The sequence below is a fragment of the Ranitomeya imitator genome, chromosome 9, assembly GCF_032444005.1.
Source record: "Ranitomeya imitator isolate aRanImi1 chromosome 9, aRanImi1.pri, whole genome shotgun sequence".
Taxonomy (NCBI): domain Eukaryota; kingdom Metazoa; phylum Chordata; class Amphibia; order Anura; family Dendrobatidae; genus Ranitomeya; species Ranitomeya imitator.
This window is the reverse complement of record NC_091290.1, coordinates 154,236,585-154,263,028: the sequence shown is the minus strand read 5'-3', so window position 1 is coordinate 154,263,028 and position 26,444 is coordinate 154,236,585. Positions and strand designations below refer to the sequence as shown.

The 26,444-nt window shown below is 53.5% G+C and overlaps 1 protein-coding gene across 3 annotated transcripts in view; it reads left to right on the top strand.

Annotated features, from left to right (window-relative positions):
• MTSS2 (MTSS I-BAR domain containing 2) overlaps positions 1-26,249 on the top strand; it is a 69,707-nt gene extending 43,458 nt beyond the window's left edge. Inside the window, exons 6-15 of one of the 3 annotated variants that reach the window (XR_011315284.1) lie at positions 4,169-4,243; positions 8,000-8,157; positions 11,078-11,185; positions 11,879-11,976; positions 12,137-12,335; positions 12,408-12,482; positions 12,772-12,933; positions 19,836-20,001; positions 20,400-23,949; positions 23,985-26,249. Coding sequence is in view for 2 of the 3 variants with exons in the window: in XM_069739536.1 (XP_069595637.1) it covers positions 4,169-4,243; positions 8,000-8,157; positions 11,078-11,185; positions 11,879-11,976; positions 12,137-12,335; positions 12,408-12,482; positions 12,772-12,933; positions 19,836-20,001; positions 20,400-21,187 (1,829 nt within the window). In the remaining variant the exon portion in view is untranslated. Of the gene's footprint in view, positions 1-4,168; positions 4,244-7,999; positions 8,158-11,077; positions 11,186-11,878; positions 11,977-12,136; positions 12,336-12,407; positions 12,483-12,771; positions 12,934-19,835; positions 20,002-20,399 lie in introns of all 3 variants that reach the window. The other 2 variants (XM_069739537.1, XM_069739536.1) reach the window with 2 other exon arrangements.
• The last annotated feature ends 195 nt before the right edge of the window (positions 26,250-26,444 follow it).

The following is a 26,444-nucleotide window of genomic DNA, read 5'->3' as shown; positions in this document are numbered from 1 at the left end:
GCCCTCTTCAGGTCACCACAGATTGCGGGGACATCTCCTGTGTACAGCGCCCTCTTCAGGTCACCACAGATTGCGGGGACATCTCCTGTGTACAGCGTCCTCTTCAGGTCACCACAGATTGCGGGGACATCTCCTGTGTACAGCGCCCTCTTCAGGTCACCACAGATTGCGAGACATCTCCTGTGTACAGCGCCCTCTTCAGGTCACCACAGATTGCGAGACATCTCCTGTGTACAGCGTCCTCTTCAGGCCACCACAGATTGCGAGACATCTCCTGTGTACAGCGCCCTCTTCAGGTCACCACAGATAGCGGGGACATCTCCTGTGTACAGCGTCCTCTTCAGGTCACCACAGATTGCGAGACATCTCCTGTGTACAGCGTCCTCTTCAGGCCACCACAGATTGCGAGACATCTCCTGTGTACAGCATCCTCTTCAGGTCACCACAGATTGCGAGACATCTCCTGTGTACAGCGTCCTCTTCAGGCCACCACAGATTGCGAGACATCTCCTGTGTACAGCGCCCTCTTCAGGTCACCACAGATAGCGGGGACATCTCCTGTGTACAGCGCCCTCTTCAGGTCACCACAGATTGCGGGGGCATCTCCTGTGTACAGCGTCCTCTTCAGGCCACCACAGATTGCGAGACATCTCCTGTGTACAGCGTCCTCTTCAGGTCACCACAGATTGTGGGGGCATCTCCCGTGTACAGCGTCCTCTTCAGGTCACCACAGATTGCGGGGACATCTCCTGTGTACAGCGTCCTCTTCAGGCCACCACAGATTGCGAGACATCTCCTGTGTACAGCGCCCTCTTCAGGTCACCACAGATTGCGGGGCATCTCCTGTGTACAGCGCCCTCTTCAGGTCACCACAGATTGTGGGGGCATCTCCTGTGTACAGCGCCCTCTTCAGGTCACCACAGATTGCGGGGACATCTCCTGTGTACAGCGCCCTCTTCAGGTCACCACAGATTGCGGGGACATCTCCTGTGTACAGCGTCCTCTTCAGGTCACCACAGATTGCGGGGACATTTCCTGTGTACAGCGTCCTCTTCAGGTCACCACAGATTGCGGGACATCTCCTGTGTACAGCGCCCTCTTCAGGTCACCACAGATTGCGGGGGCTTCTCCTGTGTACAGCGCCCTCTTCAGGTCACCACAGATTGCGGGGCTTCTCCTGTGTACGGCGCCCTCTTCAGGTCACCACAGATTGCGGGGACATCTCCTGTGTACGGCGCCCTCTTCAGGTCACCACAGATTGCGGGGACATCTCCTGTGTACAGCATCCTCTTCAGGTCACCACAGATTGCGGGGACATTTCCTGTGTACAGCGTCCTCTTCAGGTCACCACAGATTGCGGGACATCTCCTGTGTACAGCGTCCTCTTCAGGTCACCACAGATTGCGGGCACATCTCCTGTGTACAGCGTCCTCTTCAGGTCACCACAGAGAGGACATCTCCTGTGTACAGCGTCCTCTTCAGGTCACCACAGATTGCGGGGCATCTCCTGTGTACAGCGCCCTCTTCAGGTCACCACAGATTGCGGGACATCTCCTGTGTACAGCGCCCTCTTCAGGTCACCACAGATTGCGGGGACATCTCCTGTGTACAGCGTCCTCTTCAGGTCACCACAGATTGCGGGGACATCTCCTGTGTACAGCGCCCTCTTCAGGTCACCACAGATTGCGGGGACATCTCCTGTGTACAGCGCCCTCTTCAGGTCACCACAGATTGCGGGGACATCTCCTCTGTACAGCGCCCTCTTCAGGTCACCACAGATTGCGGGGGCATCTCCTCTGTACAGCGTCCTCTTCAGGTCACCACAGATTGCGGGGACATCTCCTCTGTACAGCGTCCTCTTCAGGTCACCACAGATTGCGGGGACATCTCCTGTGTACAGCGTTCTCTTCAGGTCACCACAGATTGCGGGGACATCTCCTGTGTACAGCGTCCTCTTCAGGTCACCACAGATTGCGGGGACATCTCCTGTGTACAGCGTCCTCTTCAGGACACCACAGATTGCGGGGACATCTCCTGTGTACAGCGTCCTCTTCAGGACACCACAGATTGCGGGGACATCTCCTGTGTAGAGCGCCCTCTTCAGGTCACCACAGATTGCGGGGACATCTCCCGTGTAGAGCGTCCTCTTCAGGTCACCACAGATTGCGGGGACATCTCCCGTGTACAGCGCCCTCTTCAGGTCACCACAGATTGCGGGGACATCTCCTGTGTACAGCGCCCTCTTCAGGTCACCACAGATTGCGGGGACATCTCCTGTGTACAGCGCCCTCTTCAGGTCACCACAGATTGCGGGGACATCTCCTGTGTACAGCGCCCTCTTCAGGTCACCACAGATTGCGGGGACATCTCCTGTGTACAGCGTCCTCTTCAGGTCACCAGATTGCGGGGACATCTCCTGTGTACGGCGTCCTCTTCAGGTCACCACAGATTGCGAGACATCTCCTGTGTACAGCGTCCTCTTCAGGCCACCACAGATTGCGAGACATCTCCTGTGTACAGCGCCCTCTTCAGGTCACCACAGATAGCGGGGACATCTCCTGTGTACAGCGCCCTCTTCAGGTCACCACAGATTGCGGGGACATCTCCTGTGTACGGCGCCCTCTTCAGGTCACCACAGATTGCGGGGACATCTCCTGTGTACGGCGTCCTCTTCAGGTCACCACAGATTGCGGGGACATCTCCTGTGTACGGCGTCCTCTTCAGGTCACCACAGATTGCGGGGACATCTCCTGTGTACAGCGTCCTCTTCAGGTCACCACAGATTGTGGGGACATCTCCTGTGTACAGCACCCTCTTCAGGTCACCACAGATTGCGGGGGCATCTCCTGTGTACAGCGTCCTCTTCAGGTCACCACAGATTGCGGGGACATCTCCTGTGTACAGCGTCCTCTTCAGGTCACCACAGATTGCGGGGACATCTCCTGTGTACAGCGCCCTCTTCAGGTCACCACAGATTGCGGGGGCATCTCCTGTGTACAGCGTCCTCTTCAGGTCACCACAGATTGCGGGGACATCTCCTGTGTACAGCGCCCTCTTCAGGTCACCACAGATTGCGGGGACATCTCCTGTGTACAGCGTCCTCTTCAGGTCACCACAGATTGCGGGGGCATCTCCTGTGTACAGCGTCCTCTTCAGGTCACCACAGATTGCGGGGGCATCTCCTGTGTACAGCGTCCTCTTCAGGCCACCACAGATTGCGAGACATCTCCTGTGTACAGCGCCCTCTTCAGGTCACCACAGATTGCGGGGACATCTCCTCTGTACAGCGTCCTCTTCAGGTCACCACAGATTGCGGGGGCATCTCCTGTGTACAGCGCCCTCTTCAGGTCACCACAGATTGCGGGGGCATCTCCTGTGTACAGCGCCCTCTTCAGGTCACCACAGATTGCGGGGGCATCTCCTGTGTACAGCGTCCTCTTCAGGTCACCACAGATTGCGGGGACATCTCCTGTGTACAGCGTCCTCTTCAGGTCACCACAGATTGCGGGGACATCTCCTCTGTACAGCGTCCTCTTCAGGTCACCACAGATTGCGGGACATCTCCTGTGTACAGCATCCTCTTCAGACACCACAGATTGTGGGGGCATCTCCTGTGTACAGCGTCCTCTTCAGGTCACCACAGATTGCGGGGGCATCTCCTGTGTACAGCGCCCTCTTCAGGTCACCACAGATTGCCCCTTGGGTCCAGGTCTGGGCTCGGCCGCTGCAGAACTTCCTTCTTCTTCTGGAGAAGCTGTTCTTTTGGTAATTTAGAGGTCGCTTATGATTGTTGTCACGCTGAAACAACATTTTTGTTTTCACACTTCTGCAACCACATTATTGTATTTTTGTTGTTTTTATATCCCCCTCAAAATTATTTCAGTTTGTTTCTCAATGGACTTGTAGAGCTACTGGGAGACAATACAGGGGGTAAACATTCTGAAATGATTCTTCTTGATTGGAATTTTAACAGGGGTGTGTAGACTTTTTATATTGTCCTGTGGAGTGGAGTCAGTGGGTGAGGTTTACTCTCATGTGGCACATATCAGACACAGCTGGGTTCATGTCATAAGCACCCAAAATACTGCGCCCACCTGAACTGCAGACTACGAGGAGTGCCCCCCGTCTAATACTGAAATCCACAATCCCCCAATCTGCTTCTCCTCAGAATACAAGCGAGCGCGACACGAAATTAAGAAGAAATCCTCTGATACCCTGAAGCTACAGAAGAAAGCTCGCAAAGGTACGTACTACCAAAGTATCACTACCACCAATATTATCATCATTAGCACCATCACGATGACGACCATCAGACACCACCAGTACCCTCATCATCATCACTACAACCACCATCAGACACCACTAGGGGTGTAGTTACGGGGCAGTGTGGGGATTGGGTGACCGCTCCTTGCTTGCCCGTTTCTCAATAACCTTCCTTTCCTTTTGTCTTGCATCACCTTCCTCTCCATGGTGTAGAAGTTTTAGGTAAGTGACATTCTCTGGGCAGGGGCTGGGGTCAGGGAACATTAATCAGATACAGCAGGGGTGGGCACCATCATTGGTTATCTACCTTCTGATCTACTGCACAGTGTCTGATCTCCAACAGATGCAAACTAGAAAAGCCTGCCGAGATCAAAAATGCAGCAGGAATCTGGGACTCTGAGATGGATCTATCAGGGGGAAGGGGTTCAGAGAGGTGGATCTCTCAGGTAGGAGCATCAGAGAGGTGGATCTCCCAGGTAGGAGCATCAGACAGGTGGATCTCTCAGGTAGGAGCATCAGAGAGGTGGATCTCCCAGGTAGGAGCATCAGAGAGGTGGATCTCCCAGGTAGGAGCATCAGAGAGGTGGATCTCCCAGGTAGGAGCATCAGAGAGGTGGATCTCTCAGGTAGGAGCATCAGAGAGGTGGATCTCCCAGGTAGGAGCATCAGAGAGGTGGATCTCCCAGGTAGGAGCATCAGAGAGGTGGATCTCTCAGGTAGGAACATCAGAGAGGTGGATTTCTCAGGTAGGAGCATCAGAGAGGTGGATCTCTGTTGTGAATTCTGTGGCTGAGTTCACTTCTGTGGTCACAAGTGGTATTGCAGTCTCTGGGCTTCCTCCCTCAGGTGTTTTGGTGAGCTCGTTGGCTGCCTTGCTATTTAGCTCCACCTGAGTCTGTCTTCCTTGCTCCTTGTCAATGTTCCAGTGTTGGATCTGAGCTACTGCATCTTTCCTTGGGCCTGCTGCTCTGCTAGATAAGTGCTTCTAGTTTGTTTTCTGTTTTTTCTGTCCAGCTTGTTATTATCTTTTGCTGGAAGCTCTGAGAAGCAAAGGGGTGCACCGCCGTGCTGTTAGTTCGGCACGGTGGGTCTTTTTGCCCCTTTGCGTGGTTTTCGTTTTAGGGTTTTTTGTAGACTGCATAGTTCTCTTTGCTATCCTCGCTCTGTCTAGAATATCGGGCCTCACTTTGCTGAATCTATTTCATTCCTACGTTTGTCTTTTCATCTTGCTAACAGTCATTATATGTGGGGGCTGCCTTTTCCTTTGGGGTATTTCTCTGAGGTAAGTCAGGCTTGTATTTCTATCTTCAGGCTAGTCAGCTCCTCAGGCAGTGCCGAGTTGCATAGGTAGTGGATAGGCGCAATCCACTGCTGCTTATAGTTGTGTGAGGATAGATCAGGTATTGCAGTCTACAGAGATTCCACGTCTCAGAGCTCGTCCTATTGTTTTGGGTTATTGCCAGATCTCTGTATGTGCGCTGATTACTGCACGCTGTGTTGCCTGATTGCCAGCCATAACAGATCTCCCAGGTAGGAGCATCAGAGAGGTGGATCTCCCAGGTAGGAGCATCATAGAGGTGGATCTCCCAGGTAGGAGCATCAGAGAGGTGGATCTCCCAGGTAGGAGCATCAGAGAGGTGGATCTCTCAGGTAGGAGCATCAGAGAGGTGGATCTCTCACGGAGGGGCATCACAGAGGTTGATCTCTGAAGGAGGAGCTTCAGAGAGCTGGTTCTCTCAGGTAGGGGCATCAGAGAGGTGGATCTCTCGGGGGAGGGCCTTCATTGAGGTGTATGTCTCAGGGAGGGGCTTTAGAGATGTGGATCTTTGCAGGGAGGGGCTTCAGAGAGGTGGATCTCAGGGAGGGGCTTCAGAGAGGTGGATCTTTGCAGGGAGGGGCTTCAGAGAGGTGGATCTCAGGGAGGGGCTTCAGAGAGGTGGATCTCTCGGGGGAGTGCCTTCATTGAGGTGTATGTCTCAGGGAGGGGCTTTAGAGAGGTGGATCTTTGCAGGGAGGGGCTTCAGAGAGGTGGATCTCAGGGAGGGGCTTCAGAGAGGTGGATCTCGGGGGAGTGCCTTCATTGAGGTGTATGTCTCAGGGAGGGGCTTTAGAGAGGTGGATCTTTGCAGGGAGGGGCTTCAGAGAGGTGGATCTCTCAGGGAGGGGCTTCAGAGAGGTGGATCTCTCAGGGAGGGGCTTCAGAGAGGTGGATCTCTCAGGGGAGTGCCTTCATTGAGGTGTATGTGTCAGGGAGGGGGTTTAGAGAGGTGGATCTCTCAGGGAGGGGCTTCACAGAGGTGGATCTCGGGGGAGGGCCTTTATTGAGGTGTATGTCTCGGAGGGGCTTTAGAGAGGTGAATATTGCATGCAGGGGCTTCAGAGAGATGGATCTCTCAGGGAGGGTCTTCTGAGAAGTGAATCTGTTAGGGGCTTTGAAGTTGTGGCTATCTTAGGGGGATGGTTAGGAGGGGAAAGCACAGACTGGAGAGTCCAGCTTAGTGGATGAATGACGTAGCCTTTGTACAGAGTGATGCTTCCACCACATTTAGGCTGCCTGCAAGCATTGTGGATCTAATGTGGATTTTCTGCTACCTGTCCGCAGCATTTCCGCATCAAAATCTGCACGTATAAGGTGGATTATGTTGAGAATTTCACCGTATGCTTTGTAAGAGTGAAGATCGACGTGAATTCTGCACAACGACTTGATATGCTGCAGATTTTGTGGCAGACACACAGCAGGCCACACATGGGCTTACACTTCACGCTACTTTTACAGGACACTTAAAATCTTACTAATTTAGCAAGTCTGCATTTGGCTGCGGTTTATTTGCAAGCAGATCCACAGAAAAATCTGCAGCAAATACGAACGGTCTGCATTTATCTTTATGCGTCATCCTGGCAAAACGTAGATGCCAACTAAGAGAAGATGCCTGCTCAAGATCCCTGAGTGCTGTCAGTGGATGGAAACGTTGCTGCTCATTCACTAAACAGGCAGCAGAATTGTGTCCAGCACTATCTGCTTAGACACATGTATTCTTGTGGTCTGTCACAAAGGAGGTGGAGAAAGGTACAGCCAAATATTCCACAACAAGTTAGTGTAACCTAATTTAGCAAAGTTATCCATCTAGCAGATCCATCCATACACCTTAGATGGCTGTCAGCCAAATTGTTCAACCGGCAGACATTTTTAAGCAAACAAAATGCTCTTTCGTCCGGTGTTTGCAGGTCGGTTTGCACAGGCCGATAATCAGGGACAAGTATTCTTACCAATGGTTCCTGGTTATCTGCCAGGATAAATGGACTCTTACTTCACTCAAATGAGGATATATTCGACCCTTTCTTGTTCACATTCAGAAGCTCAACACCGTCCTCTTTTTCAGCCATAACATTAACGATATCGTTATGTGTGACGGTACCCTAAGACTGTTTCTATTTACTGACTGTAGCAGAGATCCTGAATATGGTGACAAATTACAAGAGAAAATCTAATAGACAATTGCCGGACTTGTCATAATGTGATGATAACGTACAGAGGTTGGCGCCCCCTACAGGGGTCTACTCAAATACACATTGGTAATGTGCCACAAATGTCCAGTCTGTGTGGACTGAATGTTGTGACCCCCCCACTGACCACTATGAGGCCCCCACTCACTGCTGTCCTACTGAAAAGTGTGACCCCCACAGAATGCTGTGACCCCCCCACAGAATGCTGTGACCGCTTCTCTCTGTTCTGCAGGTAAAGGGGATCTGCAGCCACAGCTGGACCACGCTCTGCAAGACGTCAATGACATGTACCTGCTCCTGGAAGAAACAGAGAAGCAGGCGGTGCGCAGGGCGCTGATCGAGGAGCGCGGGCGCTTCTGTACCTTCATCACACTGCTACAGCCCGTGGTGGTGAGCACAATCACATGATAGAGGCTAAGGTACCAGATCACATGACACTGCGGTACCAGATCACATGACACTGAGGTACCAGATCACATGAAACTTAGATTGTATCACATGACACTGAGGTGCCAAATCACATGACACTGAGGTGCCAGATCACATGACACTGAGGTACCAAATCACATGACACTAAGGTACCAGATCACATGACACTGATGTACCAGATCACATGACACTGAGGTGCCAAATCACATGACACTGAGGTACCAGATCACATGACACTGAGGTGCCAGATCACATGACACTGAGGTGCCAAATCACATGACACTGAGGTGCCAAATCACATGACACTGAGGTGCCAGATCACATGACACTGAGGTGCCAGATCACATGACACTGAGGTACCAAATCACATGACACTAAGGTACCAGATCACATGACACTGAGGTACCAGATCACATGACACTGAGGTACCAGATCACATGAAACTTAGATTGTATCACATGACGCTGAGGTGCCAAATCACATGACACTGAGGTGCCAGATCACATGACACTGAGGTACCAAATCACATGACACTAAGGTACCAGATCACATGACACTGAGGTACCAGATCACATGACACCGAGGTACCAGATCACATGACACCGAGGTGCCAGATCACATGACACCGAGTTGCCAGATCACATGACACCGAGTTGCCAGATCACATGACACTTGAGTTACCAGATCACATGACACTGAGTTACCAGATCACATGACACTTGAGTTACCAGATCACATGATACCGAGTTGCCAGATCACATGACACCGAGTTGCCAGGTCACATGACACTGAGGTGCCAGATCACATGACACTGAGGTGCCAGATCACATGACACTGAGGTGCCAGATCACATGACACCGAGTTGCCAGATCACATGACACTTGAGTTACCAGATCACATGACACTTGAGTTACCGGATCACATGACACTTGAGTTACCGGATCACATGACACTGAGGTACCAGATCACATGACACCGAGTTGCCAGATCACATGACACTTGAGTTACCAGATCACATGACACTTGAGTTACCAGATCACATGACACTTGAGTTACCAGATCACATGACACTGAGGTACCAGATCACATGACACCGAGTTGCCAGATCACATGACACTGAGGTGCCAGATCACATGACACTGAGGTACCAGATCACATGAAACTTAGATTGTATCACATGACACTGAGGTGCCAAATCACATGACACTGAGGTACCAAATCACATGACACTAAGGTACCAGATCACATGACACTGAGGTACCAGATCACATGACACTGAGGTGCCAAATCACATGACACTGAGGTGCCAAATCACATGACACTGAGGTGCCAGATCACATGACACTGAGGTGCCAGATCACATGACACTGAGGTGCCAGATCACATGACACTGAGGTGCCAGATCACATGACACTGAGGTACCAAATCACATGACACTGAGGTACCAGATCACATGACACTGAGGTACCAGATCACATGACACTGAGGTGCCAAATCACATGACACTGAGGTGCCAAATCACATGACACTGAGGTGCCAGATCACATGACACTGAGGTGCCAGATCACATGACACTGAGGTACCAAATCACATGACACTAAGGTACCAGATCACATGACACTGAGGTACCAGATCACATGACACTGAGGTACCAGATCACATGAAACTTAGATTGTATCACATGACACTGAAGTGCCAGATCACATGACACTGAGGTACCAGATCACATGACACTGAGGTACCAGATCACATGACACTGAGGTACCAAATCACATGACACTGAGGTACCAGATCACATGACACTGAGGTACCAGATCACATGACACCGAGTTGCCAGATCACATGACACCGAGTTGCCAGATCACATGACACTTGAGTTACCAGATCACATGACACTGAGTTACCAGATCACATGACACTTGAGTTACCAGATCACATGATACCGAGTTGCCAGATCACATGGCACCGAGTTGCCAGGTCACATGACACTGAGGTGCCAGATCACATGACACTGAGGTGCCAGATCACATGACACTGAGGTGCCAGATCACGACACTGAGGTGCCAGATCACATGACACCGAGGTGCCAGATCACATGACACTTGAGTTACCAGATCACATGACACTTGAGTTACCGGATCACATGACACTTGAGTTACCAGATCACATGACACTGAGGTACCAGGTCACATGACACTGAGGTACCAGGTCACATGACACTGAGGTACCAGATCACATGACACTGAGGTACCAGATCACATGACACTGAGGTACCAGATCACATGACACCGAGTTGCCAGATCACATGACACCGAGTTGCCAGATCACATGACACTTGAGTTACCAGATCACATGACACTGAGTTACCAGATCACATGACACTTGAGTTACCAGATCACATGATACCGAGTTGCCAGATCACATGGCACCGAGTTGCCAGGTCACATGACACTGAGGTGCCAGATCACATGACACTGAGGTGCCAGATCACATGACACTGAGGTGCCAGATCACGACACTGAGGTGCCAGATCACATGACACCGAGGTGCCAGATCACATGACACTTGAGTTACCAGATCACATGACACTTGAGTTACCGGATCACATGACACTTGAGTTACCAGATCACATGACACTGAGGTACCAGGTCACATGACACTGAGGTACCAGGTCACATGACACTGAGGTACCAGATCACATGACACTGAGGTACCAGATCACATGACACTGAGTTGCCAGATCACATGACACTGAGTTGCCAGATCACATGACACTGAGGTACCAGATCACATGACACTGAGGTACCAGATCACATGACACTGAGGTACCAGATCATATGATGCTGAGATTCTGGGTAATGCGACCTCTCATGTTTTCCAGAATGGTGAGATCCACATGCTGGGGGAGGTGACGCACCTACAGACGATAATCGAGGACCTGATGCTGCTGAGTGACGAGCCTCACAAATTGCCTGCTGCCAGCGAACAGGTCCGAGCACCACTACACATTACAGCTATGAGCCGGGGTACAGTCCCATGTAAACCAAGCTCCGTCACCGAACATGCTGTAATTCATACGAAGCCTCATTCATAATCAACCTACAATAAGATTCTGTCCAGAGCAGCCAATCACTACATCACTGCAAGAAATGAAAGCTGGGCTCTGATTGGTTGCCATGTTTATGTTTCAATTCCTCCTCGGTTTCAGGATCTCTGCTTGCTGTCAGTGACTGTAACTATTCATGATGATGGTCTGATGCTGGACACTGGTTCACAGATGAGGGTTTGTTCCCATTTTATCCAGTGTCCTGATAATTGTGTTACAATGCAGTCCAGGTAGGTTACCTGATATCGGAATACAATTGTAACAAACCTTCAGCTGTGAGCAGTGTTAAGTCAGGATGCGATTTAAGTCTTCATTCACTGACACCAAGCACAGGTATTAAAGTTGCTGACATTTCCTTTGTCAGCGATGAAGGTTCACTTCGGTGGGACTCGGGTCCGGCAGATTTCGCCCTCTGCTCGGCTGCACATTATATAGTGTTATATTACGGTGAGATGGAGGGGAATACAGCGCCCGCCACAGCCGGACACGCCGGCCCCTTCATCTCTTCTGATTGGCTGCAGCTCTGCTCCATGTCTCCTAGCCATGACTGCTCCATAATAATCCTCTTCTCCGCAGGTTATTAAGGATTTGAAGGGATCTGACTACTCCTGGTCCTATCAGACACCCCCCTCCTCCCCGAGCAGCTCGGGGTCTCGCAAGTCCAGTATGTGCAGGTAAGTGTTTGCATAGGTGAGGGGCCGAGCATCCCCCATCCCCCGACACCGCCCGTCATTAGATCACGCCACACCCCGGTATATGTGACAGGTGTAGATATTCTGTCCATAGCAGTGTCCTAGTGTCTTACATCATCGATGCTCTGACCATTTATCACAGTACAAAAACTGCCCCCTCCTGGCAAGCTGCCTCGCACCCTCACTCACCGGGTTCCGCGTGTCGCTATCGCAGCCTCCCGCAGTCCACAGGCGGATCGCAGCGGCTGGTGAGCGCCTCCTCCCAGGACTCTGGCTGCAGCTCCCATGAAGCCACCTACTCCAAGCCACCATCACCCATGCCCTCGGACATGACGAGCCAGGTACGTGACCTTGTGCAGGTGATGTGCGAAGCGCCGGCGCCTTCCTCGCTCACATCTCATTCCCTCCATCAGAAATCCTCCAGCTCCGCGTCTTCAGAAGCCTCCGAGACCTGCCAGTCCGTCAGCGAGTGCAGCTCCCCCACATCGGTGAGTATGGACTGGTGGAGGCAGGGCCGTCCTCTGGAAGTGCAGTCCTCTGCTTGCTGTCCCTGAATGGAAACCTGAGCTTGTTACACTTGTATCCAGTGGCAATCCTCAGAGGGATACATTGCTACAAACGGTCAGCACTGAGGGAGATGCTGCCGCTCAGCCGTGAGAAGTGTTAGATCAGGCAGGTTGTCAGCCTGTGTAGGTGAACAAGATTGCTCTTATTCAAAGACAGCAAGCAGAGAATGTACCGGCAGATTGGATCCCTCTGATGCCACATCTTCTGCAGGATTGGTCGCGGTCTGGTCCCTACGAAACGCCGCCTGCGAGCTCCCTGCAGCGCCGAAAGGACCGTGTGGAGCATCTGAGGGAGGCCGAGCTGGGCCCCTACTACCCAAACATGGAGGACCCTTACCGGCCCCGCATGTCTCCAGCCGTCATTGCTGCCAAGGTGAAGTCCATAGAGGCAATAGTGTAACAACACGTACCCCAAATCCCCCCAGACCCTCTATAAATACAGCAATATAACGTACCCCCAAATCCCTCCGGACCCTCTATAAATACAGCGATATAACGTACCCCAAATTCCCCCGGACCCTCTATAAATACAGCGATATAACGTACCCCCACATCCCCCCGGACCCTCTATAAACATAGGAATATAACGTACCCCAAATCCCCCCGGACCCTCTATAAATACAGCGATATAACGTACCCCCAAATCCCCCCGGACCCTCTATAAATACAGTGATATAACGTACCCCCACATCCCCCCGGACCTTCTATAAATACAGCGATATAACGTACCCCCACATCCCCCCGGACCCTCTATAAACATAGGAATATAACGTACCCCAAATCCCCCCGGACCCTCTATAAATACAGCGATATAACGTACCCCCAAATCCCCCCGGACCCTCTATAAATACAGTGATATAACGTACCCCCACATCCCCCCGGACCCTCTATAAATACAGCGATATAACGTACCCCCAAATCCCCCCGGACCCTCTATAAACATAGGAATATAACGTACCCCAAATCCCCCCGGACCCTCTAAATACAGCAATATAACGTACCCCAAATCCCCCCGGACCCTCTATAAACATAGGAATATAACGTACCCCCACATCCCCCCGGACCCTCTATAAATACAGCGATATAACGTACCCCCAAATCCCTCCGGACCCTCTATAAATACAGCGATATAATGTACCCCAAATCCCCCCGGACCCTCTATAAATACAGCGATATAACGTACCCCAAATCCCCCCGGACCCTCTATAAACATAGGAATATAACGTACCCCCACATCCCCCCGGACCCTCTATAAACATAGGAATATAACGTACCCCAAATCCCCCCGGACCCTCTATAAATACAGCGATATAACGTACCCCCAAATCCCCCCGGACCCTCTATAAATACAGCAATATAACGTACCCCCAAATCCCCCCGGACCCTCTATAAATACAGAGATATAACGTACCCCCACATCCCCCCGGACCCTCTATAAATACAGCAATATAACGTACCCCCAAATCCCTCCGGACCCTCTATAAATACAGCGATATAACGTACCCCAAATCCCCCCGGACCCTCTATAAATACAGCGATATAACGTACCCCAAATCCCCCGGACCCTCTAAATACAGCAATATAACGTACCCCCAAATCCCCCCGGACCCTCTATAAGTACAGCGATATAATGTACCCCAAATCCCCCCGGACCCTCTATAAATACAGCAATATAACGTACCCCAAATCCCCCGGACCCTCTAAATACAGCAATATAACGTACCCCCAAATCCCTCCGCACCCTCTATAAATACAGCAATATAACGTACCCCCAAATCCCCCCGGACCCTCTATAAATACAGCAATATAACGTACCCCAAATCCCCCGGACCCTCTAAATACAGCAATATAACGTACCCCCAAATCCCCCCGGACCCTCTATAAGTACAGCGATATAATGTACCCCAAATCCCCCCGGACCCTCTATAAATACAGCAATATAACGTACCCCAAATCCCCCGGACCCTCTAAATACAGCAATATAACGTACCCCCAAATCCCTCCGCACCCTCTATAAATACAGCAATATAACGTACCCCCAAATCCCCCCGGACCCTCTATAAATACAGCAATATAACGTACCCCAAATCCCCCGGACCCTCTAAATACAGCAATATAACGTACCCCCAAATCCCTCCGCACCCTCTATAAATACAGCGATATAATGTACCCCCAAATCCCCCCGGACCCTCTATAAATACAGCAATATAACGTACCCCAAATCCCCCGGACCCTCTAAATACAGCAATATAACGTACCCCCAAATCCCTCCGGACCTTCTATAAATACAGCGATATAATGTACCCCAAATCCCCCCGGACCCTCTATAAATACAGCGATATAACGTACCCCAAATCCCCCGGACCCTCTAAATACAGCAATATAACGTACCCCCAAATCCTCCCGGACCCTCTATAAATACAGTGATATAACGTACCCCAAATCCTCCCGGACCCTCTATAAATACAGCAATATAACGTACCCCAAATTCCCCCGGACCCTCTATAAATACAGCGATATAACGTACCCCAAATCCCCCGGACCCTCTAAATACAGCAATATAACGTACCCCCAAATCCCTCCGGACCCTCTATAAATACAGCAATATAACGTACCCCAAATCCCCCCGGACCCTCTATAAACATAGGAATATAACGTACCCCCACATCCCCCCGGACCCTCTATAAATACAGCAATATAACGTACCCCCACATCCCCCCGGACCCTCTATAAATACAGCGATATAACGTACCCCCAAATCCCCCCGGACCCTCTATAAACATAGGAATATAACGTACCCCCAAATCCCCCCGGACCCTCTATAAATACAGCAATATAACGTACCCCCAAATCCCCCCGGACCCTCTATAAATACAGCGATATAACGTACCCCCAAATCCCCCCGGACCCTCTATAAACATAGGAATATAACGTACCCCCAAATCCCCCCGGACCCTCTATAAATACAGCGATATAACGTACCCCCAAATCCCCCCGGACCCCCTATAAATACAGCGATATAACGTACCCCCAAATCCCCCCGGACCCTTTATAAACATAGGAATATAACGTACCCCCAAATCCCCCCGGACCCTCTATAAATACAGCAATATAACGTACCCCAAATCCCCCCGGACCCTCTATAAATACAGCGATATAACGTACCCCCAAATCCCCCCGGACCCTCTATAAACATAGGAATATAACGTACCCCCAAATCCCCCCGGACCCTCTATAAATACAGCGATATAACGTACCCCCACATCCCCCCGGACCCTCTATAAATACAGCGATATAACGTACCCCCAAATCCCCCCGGACCCTCTATAAACATAGGAATATAACGTACCCCCAAATCCCCCCGGACCCTCTATAAATACAGCGATATAACGTACCCCCAAATCCCCCCGGACCCTCTATAAACATGCTGATAGAGCATTGGACCGGACCCCCATGTCTCTGGTACTGCAGGGTGGGCCATGACGTCCCTTTTCTCCGGGGTCAGTCACCTGTAGGATCTGGGGGCCGCACTTTGGTCATCACCAGATATTGTCCTCGACCACAGACCCCGCTCCGTCACTTCATGTTTCCAGCTTGTCACTGGACGGAGGCCGTGTGTGACCGTGTGACGTGTGTGACCGTGTGTGACCGTGTGACGTGTGTGACCGTGTGTGACCGTGCCCACATCTGTCACTGCACAACATGGCGACACGCGGCGACACTGCCCCTCACAGCACTGACAGGAAGGAGGCCACAGCCTCAGCCATGGATACACTGCTGAGGTAAAAGGAAAGCACAGCTCTGATTGGTTGCTATGGGTTATTGTAAATACATCACCTTATCCAATCACACAAGAGAAACGAGGCAGATTATCCATAAACCCAGTCACATCTTATAGCCCCCCGGACCCTCCGTACACCCAGTCACATCTTATAGCCCCCCGGGCCCTCCGTACACCCAGTCACATCTTATAGCCCCCCGGACCCTCCGTACACCCAGTCACATCTTATAGCCCCCCCGACCCTCCGTACACCCAGTCACATCTTATAGCCCCCCGGACCCTCCGTACACCCAGTCACATCTTATAGCCCCCCGGACCCTCCGTACACCCAGTCACATCTTATAGCCCCCCCGGACCCTCCGTACACCCAGTCACATCTTATAGCCCCCCCGACCCTCCGTACACCCAGTCACATCTTATAGCCCCCCGGACCCTCCGTACACCCAGTCACATCTTATAGCCCCCCCGACCCTCCGTACACCCAGTCACATCTTATAGCCCCCCGGACCCTCCGTACACCCAGTCACATCTTATAGCCCCCCGGACCCTCCGTACACCCAGTCACATCTTATAGCCCCCCGGACCCTCCGTACACCCAGTCACATCTTATAGCCCCCCGGACCCTCCGTACACCCAGTCACATCTTATAGCCCCCCGGACCCTCCGTACACCCAGTCACATCTTATAGCCCCCCGGACCCTCCGTACACCCAGTCACATCTTATAGCCCCCCGGACCCTCCGTACACCCAGTCACATCTTATAGCCCCCCGGACCCTCCGTACACCCAGTCACATCTTATAGCCCCCCGGACCCTCCGTACACCCAGTCACATCTTATAGCCCCCCGACCCTCCGTACACCCAGTCACATCTTATAGCCCCCCGGACCCTCCGTACACCCAGTCACATCTTATAGCCCCCCGGGCCCTCCGTACACCCAGTCACATCTTATAGCCCCCCGGACCCTCCGTACACCCAGTCACATCTTATAGCCCCCCGGACCCTCCGTACACCCAGTCACATCTTATAGCCCCCCGGACCCTCCGTACACCCAGTCACATCTTATAGCCCCCCGGACCCTCCGTACACCCAGTCACATCTTATAGCCCCCCGGACCCTCCGTACACCCAGTCACATCTTATAGCCCCCCGGACCCTCCGTACACCCAGTCACATCTTATAGCCCCCCGGACCCTCCGTACACCCAGTCACATCTTATAGCCCCCCGGACCCTCCGTACACCCAGTCACATCTTATAGCCCCCCGGACCCTCCGTACACCCAGTCACATCTTATAGCCCCCCGGACCCTCCGTACACCCAGTCACATCTTATAGCCCCCCCGACCCTCCGTACACCCAGTCACATCTTATAGCCCCCCGGACCCTCCGTACACCCAGTCACATCTTATAGCCCCCCGGACCCTCCGTACACCCAGTCACATCTTATAGCCCCCCGACCCTCCGTACACCCAGTCACATCTTATAGCCCCCCGGACCCTCCGTACACCCAGTCACATCTTATAGCCCCCCGGGCCCTCCGTACACCCAGTCACATCTTATAGCCCCCCGGACCCTCCGTACACCCAGTCACATCTTATAGCCCCCCCGACCCTCCGTACACCCAGTCACATCTTATAGCCCCCCGGACCCTCCGTACACCCAGTCACATCTTATAGCCCCCCGGACCCTCCGTACACCCAGTCACATCTTATAGCCCCCCGGACCCTCCGTACACCCAGTCACATCTTATAGCCCCCCGGACCCTCCGTACACCCAGTCACATCTTATAGCCCCCCGGACCCTCCGTACACCCAGTCACATCTTATAGCCCCCCCGACCCTCCGTACACCCAGTCACATCTTATAGCCCCCCGGACCCTCCGTACACCCAGTCACATCTTATAGCCCCCCGGACCCTCCGTACACCCAGTCACATCTTATAGCCCCCCGGACCCTCCGTACACCCAGTCACATCTTATAGCCCCCCGGACCCTCCGTACACCCAGTCACATCTTATAGCCCCCCGGACCCTCCGTACACCCAGTCACATCTTATAGCCCCCCGGACCCTCCGTACACCCAGTCACATCTTATAGCCCCCCGGACCCTCCGTACACCCAGTCACATCTTATAGCCCCCCCGACCCTCCGTACACCCAGTCACATCTTATAGCCCCCCGGACCCTCCGTACACCCAGTCACATCTTATAGCCCCCCGGGCCCTCCGTACACCCAGTCACATCTTATAGCCCCCCGGACCCTCCGTACACCCAGTCACATCTTATAGCCCCCCCGACCCTCCGTACACCCAGTCACATCTTATAGCCCCCCGGACCCTCCGTACACCCAGTCACATCTTATAGCCCCCCGGACCCTCCGTACACCCAGTCACATCTTATAGCCCCCCGGACCCTCCGTACACCCAGTCACATCTTATAGCCCCCCGGACCCTCCGTACACCCAGTCACATCTTATAGCCCCCCGGACCCTCCGTACACCCAGTCACATCTTATAGCCCCCCCGACCCTCCGTACACCCAGTCACATCTTATAGCCCCCCGGACCCTCCGTACACCCAGTCACATCTTATAGCCCCCCGGACCCTCCGTACACCCAGTCACATCTTATAGCCCCCCGGACCCTCCGTACACCCAGTCACATCTTATAGCCCCCCGGACCCTCCGTACACCCAGTCACATCTTATAGTCCCCGGACCCTCCGTACACCCAGTCACATCTTATAGCCCCCCGGGCCCTCCGTACACCCAGTCACATCTTATAGCCCCCCGGGCCCTCCGTACACCCAGTCACATCTTATAGCCCCCCGGACCCTCCGTACACCCAGTCACATCTTATAGCCCCCCGGACCCTCCGTACACCCAGTCACATCTTATAGCCCCCCGGACCCTCCGTACACCCAGTCACATCTTATAGCCCCCCCGGACCCTCCGTACACCCAGTCACATCTTATAGCCCCCCGGACCCTCCGTACACCCAGTCACATCTTATAGCCCTCTGGACCCAGACTCCGTACATTTCAACGGTCCCTCCGTTCACCCAGACTCCGTACATCCCCCAGGACCCTCCGTACATCCCCCTGGTACCCTCCGTACATCCCCCCAGGACCCTCCGTACATCCCCCCCTTCCCCGGTACCCTCCGTACATTCCCCCCTGGACCCTCCGTACATTTCACCGGACCCTCAGTACATCCCGCCCAGACACCATACATCCCCCGGACCCCCAGTCATATCCTATAGCTCTCCGGACCCAGACTCCGTACATCCCCCCCGGACCCTCCGTACATCCCCCCCAGACCCTCCGTACATCCCCCTGGTACCCGCTGTACACCCCCCAGACCCTCCGTACATCCCCCTGGTACCCTCTGTACACCCCCAGACCCTCTGTACACCCCCAGACCCTCTGTAATCCCCCCAGACCCTCCGTACACCCCCCGGACCCTCCGTACATTCAGTCCTGTCACGTGTCCCCTCTGATTGCAGCACGGGGAGGAGGTCTCGCCCGCTGCCAGTGACCTGGCCATGGTCCTGACCCGGGGTCTCAGTCTGGAGCACCAGAAGAGCAGCCGTGACTCTCTGCAATATTCCAGCGGCTACAGCACCCAGACAACCACCCCCTCCTGCTCCGAGGACACAATCCCCTCACAAGGTAACCAGCCCCCCGGAGCAGGAGCCGCAGGGGCCGGCGCAGCCTCCTCATTGTGTAGCCAGCTCTTGGGCCACATTTCTCCTCATTTTCAGGATCTCTGCTTGTTGTCAGTGCCGGTGTCTCGCCTGGTACAGCGGGTGGTCGCTGCTCTGCGTCCAGACTGGACCTGCACTGATACTGTAGGAAATAATCAGGGCAGGAAAGGATTGCCCGGACACAGTGTAGCAAAACCACAGCTGTGAGCAGGACCAGGATGAGTTTGCTGCCCCTGGATGTAAATGTTTGTGTTCATTGACAGGAAGCAGAGATGTTGGAAGTGTAGCACCAAGTCTATTAACACTTCCCATGTGCCGTCCCCTGCAGGGGGTCCTGACCGCCAGTTGTTTGCCCCCTCACAGGTTCTGACTACGACTGTTACTCAGTGAATGGAGATGCCGAAGGCGATGGCTCTGGCGACTACGATCGATCCTCCACCGTTCCCCGCAGCAGTAGCTTAGCGCAGAATTACCGCCGCATGCTCCAGACCAAGCGGCCAGCCTCGACGGCCGGACTGCCCACCGCCATGACGGCCTCTAGCTCTGCACCCCCTCCCCCACAATCGGGCTCGACGCCAGGGGTGGCCACCATACGACGCACTCCTTCCACCAAACCCACCGTCAGACGCACTTTATCCAACGCCGGCCCCATTCCATGTCGCCCCCCTATAGTGCCAGTAAGAACACCCACTGTGCCCGACTCTCCGGGCGGCGGACTGGGGGGGCGCTCTCGTGTCGGAAGTGAAGAGTGTGTTTTCTACTTGGGAGCCGATGATGGAAGCCCCCTCGACTATGCCAAGTCTTCTCCCAAGCGCCTCAGTCTCCCCAATGCAGCCTGGGGGGCAGCGGGAGAAATGTCTGTGTATGGCGGCGGTGGCGGAGCGGATGAGGAAGACATGGGGGGCGGCCTCCTGGCTGCCAATCGGCACAGTCTGGTGGAGAAGATCGGGGAGCTGGTCGCCGGAGCGCACGCCCTGGGGGATGGCCAGTTCCCTTTCCCTTCAGCTCCAGACAAGAGTCAGATCCCTGCCCCGACGGCAGGCGGCAGCAGCTCCGAACCCCCGGCCGGCGACATGTTGGCGTCCATACGAAGAGGGGTACGGCTACGCCGAACCCTGACCAACGACCGCTCTGCCCCCCGGATACTGTGACCTCCGCTGCAGGGTGGACAGGATTGGTGCTCCAGGGAGGGGAGCGAAACATACTGTGACACAAGCCAACCAGAAACCAAGGGGTGCTTAACCCTTTCTATGCAGGTAGGTCCGGGGCTAGAAGGGTTAGGTTTGGTGACTGACCAAAACATTTCCACCATTCCATACACCAGGGCGGACCCAACACACCAGTAGCATTAGGACGGCTGGAAAGACCCCCCCACACGCACCAGCTCTGCTACACCGAGGGGCACAGCGCTGCCATGAAGATGTCGCGGGTACAGCAGACCAGTGTAGCCACCATGGAGGGGCCAGGACTCTAGGCTCAGATCTCGGCTGTGACGCTAATCTTCATTGTAGCCATGTGATCCAGAAGCTGATGGACTGTGGCCCCTGATGATGGACTGTGGCACCTGATGATGGACTGTGGCCCCTGATGATGGATTGTCAAGTTCTGTCTTCTCTGGTTCTGACCCGAGTGCTCGCATCACTGGTCGGGGGCCATGGAGTGGCGATGGATGTGACTACACAGGCAGCTTGCATGACTCTGGGCCACCAGCGACATGTGGCCCCCAGGAGCCCTAATTTTTCTTACTGTACAATTTGTGCCAAGTGGTTGCTAATGACGCTGAGCGGCCGCCATGTTTCTGTGGCCTGTTTTCCCTCACCCGATAGGTGACGTAGTCTGAAGGGGGATGAAGATGTCACCGTTTTCGGCCTCTTGTAGTGGGGGAATAGCCGACCTCACGGGGATCCTGCCTTTACCGATCACAGAGGCCTCTCTTCTAGTGCCATTCAGAACAAGCCTTGTGCCACCTCTGTGCCCACACTGTGTAGTGAGGAGCAGCCCCCAATGCCCGCACCATACGGGGGGCACCGCACTGATGACCTCTGGTAATAGCACTTAGGATTTGTAGAACTGACACCATTAATTTATGACCCCCGTATGAATCTTACTGGTATCCTGAAGGTTATAGTGCGGGGGACATGTCCTCAAAGTGGGCTGCCCCTGCACACGTGGAATGAGCAGGTCCCCACTGCGGACACTGTGTGCAGGGGTCTAGTGATGGAAATGTCACCCCAGTAATGGTGAAGGCCTGCAGGGGAAGCGCAGCACGAGCCCCCTGCTTGGCAGATGTGGCTCCTGTAGGGCGCACTTACTATAGAGCTGTATATTTTCAGAGATTAATGATTTGTTTGCCTCCAGAAGGAATTGCAGATGTAGATCTGACCGGAAAGAGAATATTTTTAGCCGCTGCTGGCGGAGCCAGGGCCAGAGATCAATATTGAGAAATGTAGCGCCACCCGCTGGCCGGGTGGAGAACTGCAGGCAGCTCCTTGTGACTTGTAGCAGTAACCTAAGTTCTCCTGATGTAGAGATGCGACTCCAACGCTGCGGAGAGCTGGACACATCTTTGAAGATGGTGACAATTTGCTTAGAAGAAAGTCTTTAAGACATCCCTTTAGTGAGCAGGAAAATGGGCCCAAGACCTGAGGCTGCTCCTCTAAGACACGTCTGATGTTTGCATCAGCTTCCTCACCAGTGTCTGCACGTGTGCACACAGCAGTTTAGGCCGGGACGGTTGTAGTCCTTGATGTGGAGGGTGATTTGGAGGCTGTCTCAGTAGTGCAGTCTCAGGTGCTGAGCCTGGAATAGTTGGACGGGACTTCTATATTTTTCTTCTGTTGGGTCTACACAGGGAGGTGCAGCTAGGGTTTTGGGGCTGGGGCAATGGGACGTGGTCTGTCTAGATGGAAATATATGCACGGGTGACATGGAGGCAGGGGCCCCTTTAGAAGTGGGGGAAGTAGTAGGTTTCGCACGTGTCAGCACCAGCTACCGCAGGTGTTTCTCGATGGTGTGGGAAGTTGTTAGGACATGGCTCTTTCTGAGGTGTGAATGTTGATGTAAGTTTATTGGTTTCTGTCTATGGTTGTATGAGGGCACGGACGTGTAGGGGGACAGTGAGCTGCCTGATATGTCCAGTCCACCATCATACTCATGGGACGCTGGATGAGATGACCGTACCATGCAATCATCATCCTCAACGTTGCCTATCTCCCAGCACTCGAAACAACATGCAATCCACCGAACTACGAAACGCGAGAGATCATGTTATCCACCAAGCTCACAACACACGAGACATTGTCCAACTGGCCGATCTTCCAACACATGAGATATAATGATCTCCCGACACGTGAGATGCCATGTGATCCACCGAGCTCCCGAGACACAAGACACTGTGCGATCCATCAAGCTCCTAAGACGTTGCGTGGTCCATCGCGTTTCCGAGACGTCGTGCGATCCTTTGGGATCCCAAGACGTAGTGCTATCCTTTGAGCTCCTGACACACGAGACATGGTGCAATCCTTCGAGGTCCCGACGCGTGAGATGTCGTGCGATCCTTCGAGGTCCCTACGCGTGAGACATGGTGTGATCCTTCGAGCTCCCAACATGCGAGACGTGGTGCGATCCTTCGAGCTCCCGACGTGCGAGACATGGTGCGATCCTTCGAGCTCCCGACATGTGAGACGTGGTGCGATCCTTCGAGGTCCCGATGCGCGAGACGTGGTGCGATCCTTCAAGGTCACGACGCTCGAGATGTGGTGCGATCCTTTGAGGTCACGACGCTCGAGACGTGGTGCGATCCTTCGAGGTCCCGACGCTCGAGACGTGGTGCGATTCTTCGAGGTCCCGGCGCTCGAGACGTGGTGCGATCCTTTGTGCTCCCAACGCGCGAGATGTGGTGCGATCCTTTGAGGTACCGATGCTCGAGACGTGGTGCGATCCTTCGAGGTCCCGATGCTCGAGACGTGGTGCGATCCTTCGAGGTCCCGACGCTCGAGACGTGGTGCGATTCTTCGAGGTCCCGACGCTCGAGACGTGCGATCCTTTGTGCTCCCAACGCGTGAGACGTGGTGCGATCCTTCGAGGTCCCGATGCTCGAGATGTAGTGCGATCCTTCGAGGTCCCGATGCTCGAGACGTGGTGCGATCCTTCGAGGTCCCGACGCTCGAGACGTGGTGCGATTCTTCGAGGTCCCGACGCTCGAGACGTGGTGCGATCCTTTGTGCTCCCAACGCGCGAGACGTGGTGCGATCCTTTGTGCTCCCAACGCGCGAGACGTGGTGCGATCCTTCGAGGTCCCGATGCTTGAGACGTGGTGCGATCCTTCGCGCGAGACATAGTGCGATCCTTCGAGGTCCCGACGCTCAAGATGTGGTGCGATCCTTCGAGCACCCAACGCGTGAAACGTGATGTGATCCTTCAAGTTCCCAACGGCACGAGATGTGGTTCGTTCCTTTGAGCTCACGACGTGTGATCCTTCGAGGTCCTGACGCTCGTGACGTGGTGCGATCCATCGAGCTCCCAACGTGAGACGTGGTACGATCCTTTGAGCTCCCAACGTGTGAGACATGGTGCGATCCTTTGAGCTCCCGATGCTCGAGACATGGTGCGATCCTTTGAGCTTCCGATGCTCAAAACGTGGTGCGATCCTTCGAGCTCTCGACCCGCGAGACGTCGTGCGATCCGCCTAGTTCCTAATGTGGCAGATGTAGTGTGATCTGCTGATCTCTGACCTAATTCATTATGCCACTGCTGGGAGATCTATGCTATTAGGTTTGAAGGATCTCTGATGGGTAAGTCATGGGCTCCTCCAATGAGATCTTGTATTTGTTACATATCAGGTGGCTGGATCACTGTGGTCAGGCCCCCGTGTCCCATATCTGTTACATGCGTGGAGTGATCTCACATCTTGTCGGTAACACTGAAACCCCGAGTGTGCAGTATTGGTGAATCGGACATGAGTGACTGAGGAGACTCCTGAGAGCGGACACAGATCCTAAGTGGGGAAAAGGCAAGTGTTGTGGAAGGAGAAGAGGAAAAGGTGACCCTGGGGCCAGGGAGGCGCCGCTGATTGTAGGGCTGCAGACCTCACTGCTCCTTTTCTCAGTAATAGATGAGGAAATCTTGAAAATCTGAGACGTTCCAGGCCCTGAGCCTGAACCTTGTGTGGCTCCAGATCCCCGTCCACATTGTCCCTTGCCTGAAGATGGCAGACTTGTGGCTCTGTGTGGACATTGATATGCATGATGAGAAAACGCTATGAAACTCTCAGTAGTGCGGCCTCAGGCTTTGGGCCTGTAACTTCAAGCACATAGATCTGCGCAGAGATCACAGAGCGATTTCACGTGAATGAGGCGTTCTGGAGTTTGCTTCTGCACAGCCTCATGCCTCATATACCGCAGTGATACCAGAGAACAGTAGCTGGTTCTGAGCAGTGGATATAGTGGGGGTCCTTGTCTATACACTGTAGTCTAGGCCAGTCCCCAGCCTCCCTCACTGGAGACCCTCGCTCTAGCAATAGGATAACCTGGCAATAATAATGCAGCGGCGGTACTGCCTCCCTGGGGGTACGGCCATTCTGCTGGGGGAATGATAGCAGGCGGTGACATTATTGTACCAGTCCGGTGACCTCAGTGGGAAATGACGAGCCCTTCTTCCGGAGCTGGGGAGGTGATGAAGACGCGAGTCCCATGTGAATGAATAGGATCTAGGTTTTTTGGTTGTTTTTTTAACCCCCATGTGACGGTGTTTTAGCCTCCCGGCAGCTATGCATCATGCAACAGATCGGTCCTGAGGCCCCTTGGTGAAAGGGACCACCAAGATTGGGTGAATGCAAGCACAACGCTCTCCTCCCCCTCCTGTGTGGGGTCAACCCTGTTATCTATGAAGCCCCCGTGTGTATAACACGTCGTTGTACAGAGACCCCCCTTACACTGGATTTCTGTGTCTGTTTGTATGCGTGTACCTGTATTGGGGCACCAGACCCCCGCTTTCTCCCCATTCTGTTTGATGTTAGTTATGGGGGGAGGGGCAGCCCCCCGACACTGTGTCTTCTAACATGTGGCGTCTTCTGCTCGCTGATCTTCCGCTTCTGTTGCCTCCTTCCCTCACAACTTTTATTCTTTTTCTAGTTCATCTTTTTCACTGAGAATTGCGCTGACAGTAACTCCGCACTGTGACCATCCAGTATTAATAAACTCGTACTGTAACTGCCGCCGTCACATGACTCCTGCTGCAACCACAAGTCCTCACCAGACCTCCGCTTACTGTCAGTAAATGAGAATGTTCTGCTTTCCATGCAGGTCCGGAAATCCACATATCTAGTCCTGGAGTAAATCAGTGGTGGACAGGGAATAGAAAGAAACCCCCCCCCCCCCATACAGACTGTGCCCCCCATGCCTCATCACA